Genomic DNA, 14,689 nt, shown 5'->3' on the forward strand with positions numbered 1-14,689 from the left:
AATATACAGTACAGTACATGTAATAGATGACAAATGAGCACTTTTGATTTCGCCAGTGTAATGAATTAACATAATTTGCTCAACTTAAAAAACTCCAGCAATGAAACAATGATGTATTATACACAAAAAGCTAAGAGTACTGGAGGAAATAAAAGTTAACTTAATTACATAATTGTTTATATGAAACTAACAATGCAAAATATCACATTAAACTTCGCAAGAAAAATTGATAGTGTTAATTACGGTAAAAATAAAATACTAAATTTTCATTAAAAAATTATTTATCCCCACGTTCAAATTTGCATCTAAAATCAAAGACAAGGTTTAAATTTAAGTGTGGTTTAAAAGAAAAAATGTCAAACATTACTATTTATGAAGAAAATTTCAAAATGCCTATCACAGGGGAGAAAAATATATATATAAAAAAAAAAATAATTTAAACTACAAGATATGTTCATGCTTAAGAACTTAACTGTTTACCTACTATAGCTTTTACAAACAAATTATGAACTATCAAAAGATATAGTTATTTACAGTTCCTAAAACTTATTACGAGTATTTTACACACAAATAAAATATTCTTGCACAAGAAAATCTCAGCATGTGAAGTGCTAAAAAGTTTTTATTGAAGTACTTCACATAAAATATAAGTATTATCTTTTATTACATCACATATAATAGGAAAGGGGGAAAATACTATTCTACCAATAACAGACATTGCACACACCATTTTTAACTAAAATAAGAAACTAATAAGACTTAGCAGATTATGTACACTACAAATCATTACACAGAGCAAAATCAATTTATTGCTCTAATTTATTGAAATAAGAAATTTAATTTATAGAATTTTGAATGGTACTGAATGTCGATTTATACATCTGCTTCTTTAGAAAAAAGTTTTAAGTATTTATATGCATTCGTAAAGATACTTACAAATATACATTAGCATAGTCAGAGATGTAATGAAATTGAGAGCAACTCTAAAAATAATAATTTCCTTACCTTTATGTTTAAAAGTCACAAATGTTGTATTGAAAGTAATAAATTATAAAAAAATAGATTTACTTATTACACTAATGAGCAACATTGAAAATAAAAATGATATTTATGTTCAAATATAAAATGAGTCTATACATGATGCATGTTCACTTTTAAAACTTGACATTTTACCATAAAGGTAAGGATTATCAGAACACTCTGAACTATACTTACAAAAGCATTTTTAATTTAAAAAAAAAAATCTTCAAAGACAGGTGGAAAAAAGATTAAACTGGACTTTAAACTGGTCAGTTACTTTTTAAATAGATTTGAAATTTCATGTTGAAATTCTTTTTCATGAAATTTTAAAAAATCATGTTAAATATATATAGCTCTTCAAAAATCAGTCGGGTCTTAAAATAACAAATCCATATTTACAAAAGTTTGCGAAATTATGAATTTTTCTTTTTCAACCATTTTAATAAATGAAGTAACAAACCTTAAATATTGCAAAAGCTTCAAAATTTTTTATTTTATTGTTAGTTTGAGTTAGAAAAATATTAGATTGCTCTGCAAATGACTAAATTATTCATCATATCTGAAACAGGTAAAATTAACAATTGTGTCACATATGATGACAAACTGTCTCTAACTGTGCAACTTATGTCAATAGAATTGTTGATTTATTTAAATTCAAATTATTTAAACCTTAATTATTGCAAAAGCTTCAAAAAATTTTTTTTATTGTTAGTTTGAATTGTGTCACATGTGATGACAAACTGTCTCTAACTGTGCAATCTGTGTCAATAGAATAGTTGATTTATTTAAATTCAAATTATTTAAACCTTAATTATTGCAAAAGCTTCAATTTTTTTTTTATTATTAGTTTGAGTTAGAAAAATATTAGATTGCTCTGTAAATGACTAAATTATTCATCGTATCTGAAACAGTTAAAATTAACAATTGTGTCACATGTAATGACAAACTGCCTCTAACTGTGCAATTTGTGTCAATAGAATAGTTGATTTATTTAAACAATAATGATGTAAAAAAAATAGTAAAACTACCATTAAAACTATTACTTTTTGTGATTTTTCACATGAGGAAAGCGTAAACATACCTATTACAGCAGAGTTATTCTCAAATCGAAATAAAACTTTCTAGAGTGAGAAATTTTGGAAAATTTAAACATTACTCAATAAAAAATTTTAAAATTTCAAATTAACTAGAGCATAATTATTCCTTGCACTTTTAATTTTCGCATAATAGAATCAAACATAATTATGGGTACAAAATTTAAGATTATGGGTATTTTTATGTAGTTTCCTATTAGAATAAGGGCAGAAATGTTTTGTCCCCCAATAATATGAATAGACACGATTTAACAAATAAAAGTTTCAGCCCCAATGAATTCTTTAAATTGGGGTCCCACTATATTCAAATCAATTATAATTTTAAGGATTTTTATTTTTTGTGCACAGAAATAAATAAGGTTGACATAAACACTAACAACCTTAAAGTATTTATATATATATATATAAAATTTCTTTAAGATAAATAATAGGCATTCTAATTTATAAAAAAAAATCAAATGAAATATATTTTACTAAGATAAATTACAAATTTTAAATGTTCTAATTAACAAATATTCTTATCAACAAATTATCATTTTAGAGACATCTTCAGTTGTTTTAGTTACATATGAATAAATTAGGTGAGAATAATATAGTTAACTAAAAAAAAAAATTCAATGAAATGGAACATAAAATTTAAAAACCATATTGCTTAAACAGATTTATTGATGATATTGCTTAACAGAAAAGACAATTAAAAACTACATTTAAGGTAATCAATCAAGTCAAATTAAATATTCAATTTGTTTTTGACTTTAGGATAAATTTTTAGTTTTACTAACACTCAGATAACCTGATTTTATATAAATACAGTTAATAACAAGAAAAAAATAATTAATTCAAGAAATTTACAAAAAATTTAAAAACCAGATTTCTTTTTATAAACACTAACACCAATTCTTATATTAATTTAAAAACATTAAATGAAAATTATCTTATAAAAATTTAATATTCTGTTTTTAACTTCGAGGATTTTTTTTCCATTTGTTAGAGATTAATAAATTTAGTTGATATAAGTATGGTGAATTACATGGGACATTTACAAAATTTTAAAACCATATAGCTTAGAACACAAATGCTATCACCAATTACCATACAAATTAAAAAATACGAAATATATTTTACTAAAAATTTAAAATATTTAGATCACTTTAAACTTAAAGAGAGAATATATATTTCAAAAATGAATAAAGTAGGTTTGAATAAATGTGATCAATTACAAAAAAAAAAAAAAAAAAAAGAAAAAAAAAGAAAGAGGAAAAACATTTTTGCTAAAATTGAAAATATTTGTTTTAAGAATATAAAATATTCAATCAACTTTTAATTAATCATATTTTTCTTTAAGAAAAAATAAATTATGCTGAAACAAAATTAAATCTGAAGAAAGAAGTTACAAATGTAAAATTAAAACTATAGTATTTTTTAACAATGCACATGAAATATAATTTTGTTAAAGATATGATATAGTCATTTGACTTTTAACTCCAGATAGATATTTGATAGGATTAATATATAGATATAAATTAGGTGTGCATAAATACTGTTAGTTCTCCGAAAAATTCACTGAAAAAGAAATTTACAAATATATAAAAATGACATTGCTTAACATATTAAAAATATACAACAGAAACCTGCCCTTAAGAACTGACATTAAAATTTCTATCAATAAAATATTTCTTTCCTTTCTTAAGCCACACAAATTTCTTTACAAATGAAGTTCACTTTTGAAATATAGTTACAAGTATAAAACACTTTCTGGTTTGTCTGAAATTCAAAATAAGTTGAAATTTACATGCTAGTTATCATAGGAAACTTTAAGCAGATATCTGTACATTTAGTTCAGCCATTCATATTGTTTAAATGTTCTATAAGTATAATTACAGCGAATAAATTGTGATAGTACTAAGTGGCTATTTAGAGTACAATAATCAACAGATTGGCAAGTACTCATATCACATAGGCACCAAAAGGAATAAAGACTTGTGTATAAAAATGACATTGTAACTAGTATAAAATGCACTTTGGAAAAAATAATTTACTTATTTATTGATATATTAAATGGAGGAATTAAATTACCAGATCCAATCTTTCACAAATAAGCAGAGAAGTTAAGATTTTTATCATTTCAAATTAGGCTTCAAGAAAGTTTTAAAAATGATAATTTGCCTTGAAAACTTAAGAATTGAAAATTTTTATAGTGACATTTTAACCTAAGATATTCAATGCCTTAAAAATACACAAGTTTCTAATTTGAAGAGCTTCCCCTTCCTGAAAAATTAAGCAAACCCAAATCCTTCTGAACATTCATGGATGGCTTTCAGTAACATGGACCGGAGCTTATCGTAAGTCTCATAAGCAGGAAGATCAAGCTGATTGAAGCTGGAAAAAAAACATACGATGTAAAAAATAGTTTAAAGGAAACAAACCTTTTTACCATTTTGATTCATGATATTTAAGTAAAAACATTTTTATTAAGTATATCATAACGTAATTGAATAGAAAAAAAGAAAAACAAAATTTAAATGTAATCTTAACTTTGCCTTATAAAGTGGTGAACAGACATAATAGGCAGTCCGCTACTTCTTTTTAAACTGAGTATGCATTTTTACTTGAACTCTCCATTACATGCTTAGATGCATATTTCAAAAACCAAAGCCCTTTTTACTTTTCAAAACTTTACATGCAAGCAATCTTTTTTAACTTTCGGGTCACAACGTAATTTGCTTTAAAATGATGTCTAGATATTATGCTAAATCTCAATAACTCATAAAAAAACTCAGAAGGTCAAAATCAGATAATTGTATAATAAACAGTTTTTTTTATGTGGAATAGGATGATTGAAAAGAATGAACTTACGTGGCTGAATTGAAAAAAAAAAATTATTAAATTAAATGCATGTAAATAAATTTGTATTTTAATCTATTTCTATTTAATTTCAAAACAAATCTGTGTTTTTTTTTATCCAACGTCCAGCCGGGCCAATTGGTCCTTCCTACACTGTTAGCATAAATGTGAAATGCTAACCGGAGAAGTATCTCCAGTGTCAACATCTTTTTATCTAGAGCAAATAAGGAGATGCTGTCAATTATAAAAGTCTGTCCTCTGATCCAATTCAGTAAACTTGACCGGCACTTTATTTAATTATATCTCACAATTTTTGATATTTGACCACATAACAAGGTCATCTGCATTAGCAAAATATAGATCTTCAACGCAACACCAAGCTCCTAAAGTACATCATTACATTTCACTAGAAAGAACTTAACATTAAGAGTCCTGCCTTGTTTGTTTATAACGGAGCTTCACATTATCCCCTCCCCAACTCTAATAAATCATTGTCTGAGTAAAGATCGAATCCAGTTATAGAGACCCATTAACGCCCAGGTTTTGTAACTTTTTAAATAACATGGTTCTCCATTCCCTATCAAGAATGTATTTAAAATCCACAAATAAGCCTGAGTGTTTGTTTCAGACCAACACTATCTCACACTTTGTGAGGGATATGAATAACCAGTTTAGTGGTACTTTTATTTCTTCTAAATCCAGCTTTATTCTTTGAAATGTGGTCATTTTTCCCCAAATAGAACTGAAGCCTAAGAATTTAAATGCAGATAAGGGATACAGTCACAAACTGCCAACAAGTATGGGTTTTCCCCTTTTTAAACTGGCGAATAATAGCAACCGTTCTCCAAATACTTAGAAAATGACCACTGCCTGCCTTGTTTACAAGGTGTAAAACAGCAGTCTTGCCCTTAAAACAAAGATAAAAAAATAATAATCTGATAACAATTCACCATGGCTGCAACTTTCATCATATCTTTCTTGATAGCGACTAACTCTCCATATTTTGATCGCCAAAATTTCAACTTTGTTGAGAAAAAAGGTAGATTTATTCACAGAAAGTTCTTTTTGTGCCCGTTTTTATACATGGAGGCATTTTTATAGTTAAATTAGTATTTTGTTAATTGTCTCATTTAGACTAACATAAATTTCCATTTAATTTTATTATATACTAATTTATACTTATTAAGAACTATATATTAATACGGCAGAAAAAAATTTAAATCAACCCAATCTCTCAAACTAAAATTGTTCATTTTTTTAAGCCTAAAATTTTCAAGATATTAAACAAAAACAAAAATTAATTAAAATTTTCAATAATTTTATTGCAGGCAATTTTGATAATTTTATTGATAGCTTGAAATATGTAATAAATGTTTTAAGATGTTAAGAGAATAGAAATTAATTGCTAAAACTTTTTAAAAATTAGTTATCTACTCAAATTGCACTGATGACAAAAAAAATATAAATGAAAGTGAGACTGGATAGGTTTTTAAAAGATATAATTAGTTACATAAATGTGCTCAATAATAGAGTTACACACTCTGTGTGTAATGATAGTATAATACTCATTGAGACTAAAATGATCAACCCAACAATACAGTCAATTGCTGATATTCCAACTAATTCAACGATTGAAATTATATTTAGATCACTTTTTGAACCCTTAAGATAGGCATTTAGTTTGTAATAATCTAATCATTAGAACAAAAGTTATTTCTTTTTTAATTTAAGACCTATGATGTGTAACAGAGAATTTTTTGTAACAAACATTAAAACATACACATACTATTAATGCTTCAACAAATTAACGATTTTTAAAGTCAAGGGACTACAATAGTGATTTGGACTTTGCTGACATATCTCTCTACATTTTCATAAAAACTCCTATATAAAAACAACTGCAAATCTAAAAAGACTAACTCTAATTATCAGACTACACAAATGTAAAATGTCTCTAAGTTTTTATTTGCTGGAACTAAAACCAAAACTTGTTAACATTATTTTTTCATTTATTTTCACCATTTATATTTTTACTGCTTAGGAAACATTAATTACCTAAAAATAAGGCTCAAACAGAAACGAAGAAAACCTTGTTCACATTGTTACATTTTGAAGGAGAGAATTAAAGTTAAAAATTTTAAATTTTGGTAAAAAGTTTGGTGAAAATAATATCATAAACTCAGTTTATATATACAAACTGATCTTTTAAAATACATGTTAAATTAAAAAAAAAAATATACATTACCATGTATGTGCAGAAGGAAGTCTATCTGTTGAGCGGTCATCTCTGTGAATTTGGAATTTTTGTGTACCATTCATTCCTTCTAAAGCAGCAAAGCCTTGAAGAGGAACTTTAGATGTACCAGTCACAAATTGCAAGAAGTTTGCTCTATCTGCTTGATCAAAAGAACGCAAGGCTCGCCAGAACCATTGAATCTGCAAACATTTAAAATAATTTTTAGCGTCAGAAATAATGTAAGAAATGTTTATTTTGTGTTCTGGCACAAATAAAAGTACTTGTTTTTAATGCCAAGGGCTAGTTTTTTTTTTTTTTAAACAACGTTTTAAAATATTGTTCTCGCTACCATTCAAATTAGGACAGTTCCTTTTAAACTAGTTTCAAACTTGTGCAATTCAGCAATTTAATTTCAACATTTTTTAAAAATTAAATGATTGTTTCTGACAAAATGTCACATGTGTCACTAGAGGGAAAATGACTTGAACAAAGAAATCATATATAATCAAAAAATAGCTACAGGGACTGATACTGTTGTAATTATAAAAGCAAGTACATCTAAATAAAACATAATAGATAATTGCTCTTTAACTTTGTGAACTTTGTGACTTTAACTTTGTGAAAAATTAACTTTGTGAGAAACAGCTTTGCATGACATGGGTCAGCTTACATTGTTCTTGTGTACATTGCTACTTAAAGTAAAAATATTTGAATAATGTACTTTTTTTTACAATTTAAAAATGACATTTTTAAAGTTATATACTAATTTGATATAGTTTACTAATTAGATATAATTATAAATAAAAAAAATATAAATAACTAAAAATAAATATAAATTACGAATAAAAGTTTTTCCAGACAATCCACACTTGTTATGTAATTGTATATTTATATTAACAATATTAAAAATCGATATAGATTTGCAATTATAGCAGAATATGATTATGAACATAATTTATTGCAAGTCTTTTTTTTTTAAATCTTCAAACAAACATATAATTTATTGAAACAATGTTAAAGACTAATAAATGTTTGGATTGAAAAATTTTCAAATAAACTAATATTTTAAATAATTATCAACTTGTTCATTATTACTTTTTAATTTTCATTCAACTTATTAAGTAGTAGAATATTGTTACTTTTTATTGTTTTCAGTCTTCAAAAAAGAATATATATATCTATAAAACAAGTTTTAATGAAATGACTGTAAAACTAGATATTGAAAGCGTTCTTTCTTTGTTCTCTTAAATACAGCAAATTTTTTTTATCAATTAAAACATTACTTAAAAATTTAATCTCAAATGAAAAAAAATCCAAACCTGCCACTGTCATAATATATCCCTCTAATGTAAATTTTTTATTATTTCCAAATAAAATTATTTTTTCCAGCATTTTCAATGTGGAATTACTTAGAAAAATATTCAAAATGACAAAAAAATGTTTTTTTTATAAAAATTGATTCATACAACAAAAAGCTTATATAAAAGATATACATATAAAAGCAAGATATCATGTACAAAATATCAACATAATTATCGCAGAAAAGAACACGTACATTTTATGTTAATAAAACATTACCAGATTTTTTGTTTTAATCAACAAAAATTCTATAAAAGTAAAGTAAATTTTTAGCACAAGCAATTATAGTAGTAAGAAAAAAAGATACATGCTTTTAATCATAAATACAAAAAAAATAATTACTTGTAAAGATGTTGTCTGATACTTGTGATATTCACTATTAGCTTTTAAGTCATCAATATCTATATTTGGCAGCCCTGATATTAAAAGCTCTAACTCCTGTTCATTAAATATTGATATAAGTCTTTTTGGAATAATTTCATAGAAACCTTCTAAAAAGGCTTTTAATTGTTTTCTGATTGCACCAGTCATTTTCTCTTGACAAACTAATTTAACATATTCATTCTTACTTTCTTCAGTCACAGGGAGATTTCTACCATTAGGTTTTAAATCTCGTATTTCTGTAACACCGAATTCTTGAACCTAAAAACAAAAATAATTAGTTGTCTCACCAATGTTGAATTTTTAAAAATTCCAAAGTTTATAATTAAAAAGCAGCGACTACTCTATGTTAAATGAACACATAAAAGTGTACAGGGAAAAGAAGAACATAAGTCAACTCATTTCTAGCTAACAACACTGCTGGAGATACAGGCAATCTTACATGCTAAAACTACTAATTTGTCCTGCGGTAGAATTTTTTTGGCTTTCTGCAACAAACCTCTCCAGCACTAATATTTTTCTGCAAGATACTTTTAATAATAACAAATATATATGTACCTAATTTCAATGAATAAGCAATATTTTTTAATTTCTAATATCATAGGCGATATTCTCATATTTTGTTGAAGGAAAACACTAATTATTTCCTTTTACGCATTTTGTAAATGATCATCACCTCAAAAAATTATTATAATTAAAAATCGTGCAATCTGTAACAGTAACTATCGAAAAAATGATGGACGACGAAATCACGCAAATTGGACCCTTCATAATGGGGGAACTAAATGTGTGCTTCGTTTGAAGATTCGGTTGTTGAAATAAATAAAAGTGTATTAAAAATATGGAATTTCAAAAACTGTGTGGAAATAAAGCTGTGCTGAAATTTTCATGTGCGTAATTTTTTAAAAATTTTTTGGATTGATTTTATTTCAACAAAACCAAAAAAAAGTAAGACATTATTTTGCGACAAATCTGAATTTGTAAAAAACTCCCCCCCCCCTACAGTAAAATTTTTATTAAAATGTGAAATATGGTGTACTTGAATATATATATATATGAATGAAAGAACATAATTTCTGCAACGGAACTCTTTTCACCTTTTGTGATTTCTTTTTATTTTTCCCTTATATTTTTCTAATAGAAATTTTAGCTGATACCAATCATTGTAGAATTTATTTCTAAATAAGAGTTGAAAATATCTCCAGCATTTTTTCCCTTCGATGCACATGAAAAGAATCTTTTAAATAATGAAGTATAAGTTTTGTAATATAATATACGTCGCTATATAATAATTCTAGAGAATAAAAAATCTTTTGAAAAGCTCGGTAGAAAAGAAAACCAAGATTTTTTTCTTCATTATTCTTTATTTTTCATTATTCCAAAATAAGAATCGAAAAATCATGAACATCACTTTTCCCTCAGATGTGCGAAAAAGGCATATTTTGAATATAATTATGGAGAAAAAAAACCCTTCAAACATTTCTGCAGAAAGGAAATATTTCACTTCATTATTCTTTATATTGCATTCTTCTTAAATAAGAATAGAAAAACTGCAAACATTTCTTTCCCTCCAATGCGCGAAAAAGGCATCTTTTAAATATAATTTTAAAGAAAAACATTTTTTTGGAAATTTCCGCAGAAAAGAAAACCAAATCTTTCTGGAAGAACTCTAACTTTCTGGGACAATGTCGCTGCAATTCTGCCATGGGGCTAACTAATTTATTGCAAATGTTAAGTTTATTTAAAGACCTACAAGCATATTTGCTTTGAAAAACTGCTACAGAGCTAAAGGAAAGTTATTTTAATGAATACAAATTTTTATTACTAATGACAAAGCTTTAGAAATATTGATTTCCAGTAGATTGCACTGGTACAGAAAACATTCTTGTTTTACATTTTGATTTAAATAAAAATAAAAACATTTTTAGGTAACATTAGCTTTAAACAGGGATGAGAGTAGTCAGAAAGTAAAAAAGAGGAAATCCAAAAAAGAAGAAAAAAAGGAAAAAAAAAAAATATATATATATGTAAACAAAAATTTGACAAAAAAGTGCGATTTTTAAGCTTGTAAACCATGTGAATATAAATCCCGATATGAGACTTTTAAATCACGTAAATATGAAACTCTACATCGAATTTAAAAAATGCGAAAATACAAATCATGATTTTTTAATTTTTTGATCACGATGCATAATTTTTAAATCGCGCGATATTACAACCACAAAAACGAATCATGATATTGGATTTTAAGCTCACGTGAATACGAATTGCTACATAGGGCTTTAAAAGCTCGTAAATACAAATCGCGATATTGATTTTTTAAATCTCGTAAGTAAGAATCGCACTGTACAATATTTAAATCGCCTGAATAAGAATCGCAACGTTCAACTTTTAAATCAGGTAAATACGAAAATCGAGATTTTAAAAATGCATAAATACAAAACACGATATTGGATTTTTAAATGTCGTAAATAAGAATCATAATATACGATATTTAAATAGCGTAAATAAGAATCGCAATGTGCAACTTTTAAATCAGGTAAATACGAAAATTGATGATTGATATTAAAATCGCGTGAATGAAAATCGAGATCTGAATTACGAAAATACGAGCTATCCAGCCGACGGATAAAAAATACGGAAAATCTTATTTTTTGTGCGTGAAATCGGAGAAAATAGCTAAAATAAGTAAAAATCGGAAGGGTTAGCAGCTAGGGCGTAGATTGAATTTTCTGTTTATCTTTGAAAATCGTAAATAAATATAATTATTTTACTTCAATGACTGAATTTTAAAAAAAAACGGGATATTTATTTAAAAAAACGAAACTTTTAGAGAATCGGAGTTTTTGATAAAAAGGCTGAAATTCGAGAGACAAAAAAAAATCTCATCCCTATATAAAGGTCAACCAGTTTTATCCCAAGGAAATGATTTTTAGAGAAACTTCAGAGGGAGGAAAAGGGACTTCAACAATTTCCCTCCGCGAAAATTAAATTCCTCATAAAACATTTTAACTTGGGCAAAAAAAAATTTCAGCGGAAATTAGCGGGAAAAATGGAAAAATCTGAAAAAAAGCGGAAATCCGCGAATCCGCGGAAGAATCTCATCCCTGTTTAAAGTTATGTAACTAGCAACTGATATTGAGTTTGTGTCATAACTTTGATAAAGAAAACATTTGAAAAAATAGCATACATACTTCAACACTAAATGTTAGTTCATAGCCTAATTCATTTACACCGTGTTCTAACAAAAAGACTAGTCCTTGATAAAATGAATAATCTTCACTCTCCATATCAGTGTACCTAGAACAAACAGAACTAATTAATAAATATAATTTTTTAAAAACAAAATATAAGATTTTTATAGTCTTTCGAAGACTAAATACTTAAATATATATAAAAAAAACTATATTCAGAATTTCTATAACAAACATTTTATAATTGACTTTCATATTTTTCAAAGCTCTTTATCTATTACCATGGTATAATTTAATATTTAAAAATTGCCCAAAATGTCTTATTTTATTCAAAATCAGGTTTAAAATTGAAAATTTCAAAGAGTGCTTATTTGAGAAAAAGATAATTCTATAACTAGCATCTTTTTCTTTACTTAAAAAAATTTCTTTTTTCTACAAAATAAAATATTAACCCCTTAACGATCGGTTAATTTTCAAGAAAACCGTCATGAAAGTGCCAATTTTTTTGGCTTTTGTATTTGTATTACGTATTTGATTAGTGCTGCAATTAGTTTAAAATAAGCTGACCGTCTACAATTACCTTAAAAATATCCTGGTACTGCCATCAGGTGTGTAAAGTGATAAATAAAATGTTTTCAGGGCAAAAGAAATGAATTAGTTTTATTCTTATTGGCGCGTTACTACTGAACACTCCAGCCCATCAATATCACAGGAGCGAGAAATAGCGGGCGAAATCTCACCCCGTCATTTTCACGGGAGCGAGAAGGAAGGGGTTAAGATAAGTTATAAATTACTTTTTACTAGCATTACTGCTACTTTTAACTGATTTACAAGCTGCATAGAATTTAAAAGCTAACTGTAAGGTATTTCTTACACAAAATATAAAGACAGGGTTCTTAAAGTTAGGTATTAAAATGGTTCAGCCTCAACCCTAAGAATCTTACCAGAGTCTTTAGGTACTATGCAAGATCGTCGGTAGGTCTCATAATCACTAAATTATAAATATAAGTAAAAATGTATCAGGTTTTTCAATTGGTTGTACACATTTATATTGATGAACATTTATAGAATAAAAATAATTAAATTTTTTCCGAAGTTTTAAACACAATTTCGCTATTGAGTTGAAAAGTTTTATTCTGAAGTCAACTTCTATACTCAATTTGTTTCTATACTTTGACTTCATATAAAAAGTAATAAAAAGGCATATTCACAATAGATTTAACTAAGTTAAATTATTAATACAAGTAATGCTTACTTTACATTCTTTCCCAATATATGCTTATAAAATGATCGAGTAAAATAGGATTCCAATAATTTGTTGTCATAAACTGCTTTGGCTATAACACGTCCAACAAATTTGAAGTAACTCAAATGGTTTGAATTGCAGTGAGAAGATGAATTTATCATATATGTCACTCGATCTCCAGGGGATGTGGTGAAAAGAGCATACATAGGATTAAATATTTCTCGTGATATAATTGTGTACCATTCTCGTAACAGGCCACCAGCATCTTGACCTTCTTCACCTGCATTTATTTTAATAATAAATTAGGCAAAATTATATGCATACATATAGACATGTTTTTTCACTGAAAAGAGCTACTAAAACTGGCTTTCAAAAATTATAATATTTTAATTAACTAACAGTTCAAGCATAAAAAAAAGAGATTTTAATATTTATTTATTTATTTCAGTGCATTAAACTGACAAATTAAAATCAAAACAGGACTAATGTTCTTTACAAAATATGACCATAAATGTCTTTCATTTTTAATGTTTCAATTATTAATTTTTAATAATTCATAAAAGCAAAATTGAACAAAGATATTAAAAGTGTAAAATAAAAAGATTTTTTCATGAAGTAGAATTGTAGTTAAAAATTTGAAATAAGCATTTTCTTTTACGGAACAAATACATATCCATAACACAAGCCCAGTGGCAGAATTGTTTCGGGCTTTTCGCAACATACCTCTCTACTAATATCTTACTGCAAGATAACTTTTAAAAGTAACAAATATACATGTTACTAATTTAAAGTAACAGAAACGTCACCTTCAAAGAAAAAAACTTTTTTAATTGAATATGTAATATTTTTTTAAATTCTAATAGGTCAATATTCTTGCGTTTTGCAGGGGGGAAAACCACTGAATATTTCTTTCAGTCATCTGTAAATCATCATCACATTAAAAAAAAACGTGAAATCCGTAGCAGTAACTACTGAAAAAAGATCCGATTTGCGATTCAGTTGCTGTAATAAATAACAGTATTAAAAATATTTGATTCTAAAAGCTATGTAGAAATCAATAATAATAATTGCATAAAAAAATAGAAAAAAAATTCTGCAGAAATTAAAGCCTAAACTTTTTACTTTATGACTCTTATTTTTCATTATTCCCAAATGAGAACAGAAAAATTACAAGTATTTTTTCCCACTCCAATGAGTGAGAAAAGCATCTTTCGAACATAATACTGAAGAAAAGAAAAAATCGTTCGAAAGTTTCTACAGAAAAGAAAACCGAAGTTTTTTTTACTTCCCAAAAGAAAAATCTTTCTGCAAGAAC

General features: G+C 26.3%; 1 protein-coding gene across 14 annotated transcripts in view; it reads right to left on the reverse strand.

Moving 5' to 3' along the window:
- Positions 1–3,379: 3,379 nt before the first annotated feature.
- The window catches only part of HUWE1 (HECT, UBA and WWE domain containing E3 ubiquitin protein ligase 1), a 294,173-nt gene continuing 282,863 nt past the window's right edge, over positions 3,380–14,689 (reverse strand). For all 14 annotated transcript variants that reach the window (XM_087154722.1, XM_087154721.1, XM_087154731.1 and 11 more), the window contains 5 exons: positions 13,384–13,654; positions 12,129–12,234; positions 8,896–9,195; positions 7,204–7,394; positions 3,380–4,493 (listed from right to left, as the gene is read on the reverse strand). In XM_087154722.1, coding sequence (XP_087010848.1) covers positions 4,391–4,493; positions 7,204–7,394; positions 8,896–9,195; positions 12,129–12,234; positions 13,384–13,654 — 971 coding nt within the window. In that variant the 3' untranslated portion in view covers positions 3,380–4,390. The remainder of the gene's footprint in view (positions 4,494–7,203; positions 7,395–8,895; positions 9,196–12,128; positions 12,235–13,383; positions 13,655–14,689) is intronic.

The sequence above is a fragment of the Parasteatoda tepidariorum genome, chromosome 11 (assembly GCF_982258835.1).
Source record: "Parasteatoda tepidariorum strain Cologne lab strain chromosome 11, Ptep-v5.0, whole genome shotgun sequence".
NCBI classification, from domain to species: domain Eukaryota; kingdom Metazoa; phylum Arthropoda; class Arachnida; order Araneae; family Theridiidae; genus Parasteatoda; species Parasteatoda tepidariorum.